General features: G+C 35.6%; 1 protein-coding gene across 1 annotated transcript; it reads left to right on the forward strand.

The window, feature by feature from the left end:
* Positions 1-1,286: 1,286 nt before the first annotated feature.
* On the forward strand, positions 1,287-5,098 carry LOC130821474 (zinc finger BED domain-containing protein RICESLEEPER 1-like). Its single transcript, XM_057687261.1, has 5 exons — positions 1,287-1,350; positions 1,482-1,527; positions 1,709-3,683; positions 4,642-4,693; positions 4,893-5,098. The coding sequence occupies exons 1-5, from the start codon at positions 1,287-1,289 to the stop codon at positions 5,096-5,098; spliced, it is 2,343 nt and encodes a 780-aa protein (XP_057543244.1).
* The last annotated feature ends 823 nt before the right edge of the window (positions 5,099-5,921 follow it).

The following is a 5,921-nucleotide window of genomic DNA, read 5'->3' on the forward strand; positions in this document are numbered from 1 at the left end:
CGATAACTTCACCCAAATTGGCAAATTCGTAAGCTCTTCCTTTTCGTAAACCAAATTCTTGGACCAAGGTTTGATAATAAATGGTTTCTTGTCAAATAAGATATCATTATATTCACATGCTAAATCCAAATCAGCCTTGGTTTCAGCCTAATAAGTTATATACCCTTAGCAATAGCACCACTTTGTCAATGTTCTTCGCTTTCCAAATGCGTTTAACAAAGCCCTCAACTACGTGGAGAGGAGGGTTAACACCTATCACATAGAATACAACCGATGTACCCAAAACTCAAGCTACTCAGCAACATCAACATAATAAATTTTAATTGGAGAATGAGGGGCCAGGTGAAAACCTAATTGAAACTGAGTAGGCGTATTCGAACAGGGTTGATTGAATGCCAATGGAAAAATATAGGTATTTCAGACCCTAGAATCTAATGGCGTAGAATCACCACCATAAATAGCTGATTGAACCTGATTAGACAGATGCGAACATATTTGATTGAAAACCAACGGAATAGTAATAGGGCCTTCAGAAACCCTAACAATTGACGGCGCATCAGAATCAGTAGCGATCGTACAATTAGTATATAATCGCTAACTTTGTAGCTGGACCAAAGAAGATCGAGGGCTGAGAACTTCGTTCTCTAGAATGGTGATATCAGGCTGTAACAAACCCTTCGAAGAAGAAGGATAATAACTGGTGTTTTAATGGCTGAAGAAGATGTTGAACCCTTCGATGAGGCTGAAGAAGAAGGCACACGTTTCTAGACCACATGTTTCCTAGGGCGTCCCTTCCCCTTACCATGGCTGGTGGTAGCAAGCTATAAACTAGAGCTGTTCATGGGCGGGCTACCCGCCAGGCCCGGTATGCCCGGCTTGAAAAACGGGTGGGCATGGACAGCGGTTTTTAAAAAAAATTTAAGTTTGGGCGGGTAATACCCGCCCGCCAAGCTAAATGGGCGGGTAGCGACACTTAAAAAATGCCCGCGGGTATATCCGTCCGCCCGCTTACTTTAATATATATTAAATATTTAATAATCAATTAAATTTTTAAGTTACCCAAAAAGAAAAAATAAAAATAAAAAGAAAAAAATAAAAAAGGAAGTAAGACTGCCTCTTTTAATGTTTTGTAACCCTAAAATTTCAAAACCTGCTTTTCATTTTCACTTCAGTTTCCTGCCGTCTTCATTTCTTCACAGTTTCATTCTCCATTCTCCATTCTCCAATTTCCATTAAAGCTTCCCGGCGATTGGCGCCTGCTGCGGTAGTCCTTCAGATTTCAGAACATGCGGCTGTCTCAGGTAGTGTTTCTGATTTTTGTTTTTGTTTTTCTTTTTCTTGTAAATTCATGTAATTCCTTTTGTTTTTCTTGATTGTAATTCTTATTTTCTTGTAAATTTAAGTTACCCTTTTGAGTTTTGATGTAGCAGAATTTTTTTTATGTAATTTCTGATTTTTATTTCTGTTGAATGTTGATGTAGCAGAATTTTTGGCCGCCTCTTTTCTGATTTTCGTTTCTTTGATGATGTAGCAGAAATTTTTAATTTTTTTTGTTATTTTTGTTATTTTTGAGTAATTCCTGTAATTTTTTTGATCTAGTATTTGGGGTTTTTCATGTTCTCTTTATACAGAAATTTTTTTCATGTTGATCTAGTATTTTTGTTATTTCATGTTCTGTAATTTTGTTCTGAAAATGATTTTTGTACAGACTACAGAGTAAAAGTGTAAAACATATGGCATCACCATCATGTTCTTCTTACTCTCCTATTGACTTGGATTCAACGGCTAACAATCGTGAGGAAGACTCAATTTCAAACGAGGACAATGTACAAGCCATCAACAATCAGGGTAGAAAATTAAAATCACTTGTTTGGCAACATATGAAAAGAGATACTCTAATAGATGGGAGTGTTCAAGCTACTTGTAAATATTGTGATTTAAAGTTCAATGCTAGTCATAATAGTGGTACATCACATCTTAAAAGACATATCGATAAATGTCCTAAAAGAATGAATCGTGACCTTAAGAATTTATTGCTTGGTCGTTCTCCATTAAGTGGTGATAGTAATATTTCTTTGAAAAATCCAATCATTAATTATGAGGAAGTACGTAAAGGCATTCATGTTTTTATTGTTGCGGGAGCTCATTCTTTTTCTACTTGTGAGGAACCTGGTTTTAAATACATGGTTTCTCAAATGTGTCCTCAATTTTCATGCATTAGTAGACATACTTTGAAGAGAGATATCTTTAGGCATTATAATGAAGAAAAAGTGATTGTTAAGGATGAATTGAAAAAAGCTCCTGGTAGAATTTGCCTCACAACAGATAATTGGAAAAGTGAACACACAGATGACGAGTATATGTGTATTACTGCACATTGGGTTGATGCTAATTGGAAATTGCAAAAAAGAATAATTAAGTTTGGGGCATTAACACCTCCATTTGATGGAATTTCTTTAGCTGATGAGGTAGCTTTGTGCTTAAGTGAATGGAAAATTGACCATAAGGTTCTTAGTTTCACTGTTGATAATGCAACTTATAATGATTGTATGATTACTTTTTTGAAAAATCATCTTGATAGAAAAAATGGCTTGTATTTTGATGGTCAGTTCTTTCATTTGAGGTGTGGTTGTCATATTATTAATCTTGTTGTGCAAGCTGGATTAAAATCCATAGATGGCGTTGTGGCAAAGATTAAAAAGGTTGTTAAACACTATAAGCACTCAATTCCTAAGAAGAAAAAATTTTACAGTGTTGCCGAAACAAGTTTTGGTATTAAGACAAAAAGAAAGTTACGTGGGGATAACAACATCAGGTGGAACTCAACATTTCTTATGCTTGATCGTTATATATTTTTTAGAGATGTCATTGATCATGTAGTTAGTCGGGATAAGGACCTTAGTGTGTTTGCTCTTTCAAAGGATGAATGGGATAAAGTTATAGAGTTACATGGGTTCTTGAAAATCTTTTATGATGTGACAAATTCATTTTCAGCTTCTAACCCTCCTACTTCAAATCTGTATTTTGATGGTGTGTGGAAGATTCATAGAAAATTGATAGAAATAATGGATGGTGACAATTCTAGTTGTGGCTTAGCTGCTATGATTAAGGATATGAAAACAAAATTTGACAAGTATTGGTCTGATTGTAATGTTATATTATCATTAGCTGCAGTTTTGGATCCTCGATTTAAGTTAGATAGAGTTGAATATTGTTATCAGAAGTTGTACGGGGAATCGTATGCTAGGGAGAAAGTTGAGCTTGTAAAGAGCACTTTATTTTGTTTATTTGATGAATATAGAGATCAGATTTGTGCTGCAAGTTCCCTTAATTTGGGCACTAGTGGCACTGCTGACTTTCCAACAGTAGTAAGTTGTGTGACAGATCAAACTCAAATGGAAGAGGATCTAGATTACAAAGTGTTCCTAAGTAAAAAGAGGAAGGTAGATGATGAAAAAACAGAATTAGAGTTGTATTTGGAGGAGAAAACTCTTGACTTCTCATCAAAATTTGATGTTTTAGCATATTGGAGTACGAGAGTGGATAGATATCCACACCTTGCATGTTTGGATCGTGATATTTTAGCTATGCCTATTTATACTGTTCCTTCGGAATCCGGTTTTAGTATGGGAACAAAGTTGATAAATCCTTGGAGAGCATCTTTAGGACAAAAGACAATTGAGGTGCTAGCTTGCTATGAAGATTGGTTGCGTTCAAAAAACCTTAAATTCGGTAATTACATTTTCTTATTCTTTATTATTAAAAGTTGAATATATTTTAAATATTGTTATTATTATTATTATTATTATTATTATTATTATTATTATTATTATTATTATTATTATTATTATTATTATTATTATTATTATTATTATTATTATTATTACTCTCTCAAGGTACATCGAATATGTTTAATTATGGCGAGCCATGTTTAGAAGAAGATGAAGAGGAGGATGAAGATGACGATTGTGTTACCATTGACCAAGTTTTTTGAAAATTTTTATGTATTTTTATATACAAGTAATTCAAGTATTTTGAGACTTTTTATTTATTTGGAGTATTTTGGACATTTTATTGTATTTTAATTATCATCAAAACCCAACTTTATATTTTCAATTATATTTTTGATATTTATGTAATAAATACCCGCCTACCCGCGGGTACCGCCCGCTTTAAAAATGGGCGGGTAGCGACAAAAAATAATGCCCTCAAATGCGGGCGCGGTTTTGTATATTTTTGTCCACGGGTAGATTTTATAGCAAATACCCGGTCCGCTACCCGCCCAAGCCCGCCCATGAACACCTCTACTATAAACCAAGAGTGAAAAGACTTAGAGAGAGAATCAAGAGGGAGAAACGGTTTCAAAGACAATTATTATTATTATTATTATTATTATTATTATTATTATTATTATTATTATTATTATTGTTATTGTTATTGTTATGATTATTATTATTATTATTATTATTATTATTATTATTATTATTATTATTATTATTATTATTATTATTATTATTATTATTATTATTATTATTGTTTAGGAAATGATTTTTATCACCCAAACAGAAAAATAGGATATAAGGGAACAAATACCCTTAGGTTTTCAACTTATCTTCCTATGTTTGCACAATGTGAACACAGAGCACACCTTCTAGGAAGGGTTTCAAAGTGTCACTCTTCATGTGCAAGAGAGGTAAGCGGGAAACCTCAAAAAGCTATACATAAAGGCGAAGCTAATAAACGAAGCTATTTATGTTAGAAGGAAATGTCCAACTTGACAAGATAAAAACAAAAGAGTCAAAAATAATCTGACTCATATGCACCTTAAAACTAAGGTATAGTGGTTGAGGGCTAAGACAGCAGCTATCATGAAGATAAGCTCCGGACTTAAGAGCTGAAGACGTATCCGAGAATACAAAAAACACCAAAAGGGAGACTAATTGAAGCTGTAGGTGTGCTTCACGCTGAATTAGATCTCAAGGACGCTAGGAATTTGAATTTGGTCTCCGAGTCGTCTTTGACGTTGTTCACCACCAGTTTAACCATTGGTACTTTGTGGCTCCACACGACTTCATTTCTGGAGCTCCATGTTGCATAGATGAGGTTGCAAAGATTGACCTCAAATTGTTTCCTCTTGTGGCGTCCTAGTTGGTTCCTCTAGAGGGTATCATCCAGAGTCTCAATTTTGTTGTTGGTCTCATACCGGTCCTTTAAATAAGCTACACATTCTTGACTAAAGCGGCATTGGAAGAAGATATGGTTCACTGTTTCACTCTCCAATTCGCAGATCGGGCATGTGTTACAATCGGCGATCCCAGCAAGTTTTAGGTGATGTTTTGTTTGCAGTCGGTTGTGAAAGCCAATCAGGCTATGAACCTGCTTCTGGGGTGGTTAACCTGTTCCAAACAATGTGGTTCCACCCGACTCTATTACCTTCACCCCTGATGTTGTTGTAGACTTTTGTGATAGAGTATGTCAGTGTGTTCATTCACCTCAATAGCTTGTCCTTGATCTTGCATAGCTTCTTGACGACCCAACTGGAGGTGACGGGGGGTTGAACAGTATCCAGTTGCCTCCTTTTATGTACACTCTATGGATCCATTTCACCCAGAGGGACTCGTGGAGGGTGCTGATGTGCCAAGCGACTTTTACCCATAGCAGCTAGGTTCCAGGACTCCAGATCTCGGATTTCAAGCCCCCCTTCTTTCTTTGACTTGCACACTTTCTCCCAGCTGATATTCCCAGAGTTCTTGGACTCTGTGGAACCAGACTAAAGGAAGGATCTGCATATTGCATTCACCTGTCGGATGACCTTTTTGAGAAGGATGACAGCTTGACACCAGTAATTAGTTATACTCATCAGGACGGAGTTCACTAGCTGGAAGCGAGCAGTGTAAGAAAGGTTTTTTGCATACCAGACT

The sequence above is a fragment of the Amaranthus tricolor genome, chromosome 8 (assembly GCF_026212465.1).
Source record: "Amaranthus tricolor cultivar Red isolate AtriRed21 chromosome 8, ASM2621246v1, whole genome shotgun sequence".
In the NCBI taxonomy this organism is placed as follows: Eukaryota; Viridiplantae; Streptophyta; class Magnoliopsida; order Caryophyllales; family Amaranthaceae; genus Amaranthus; species Amaranthus tricolor.

Coding starts and splice junctions, on each gene's coding strand:
- LOC130821474 (XM_057687261.1), top strand. CDS start 1,287: ATGCGGCTGTCTCAGGTAGTGTTTCTGATTTTTGTTTTTGTTTTTCTT. Junction 1,528..1,708: donor ATTTTCGTTTCTTTGATGAT/GTAGCAGAAATT, acceptor ATTTTTGTACAG/ACTACAGAGTAAAAGTGTAA. Junction 3,684..4,641: donor TAGGACAAAAGACAATTGAG/GTGCTAGCTTGC, acceptor ATGTGAACACAG/AGCACACCTTCTAGGAAGGG.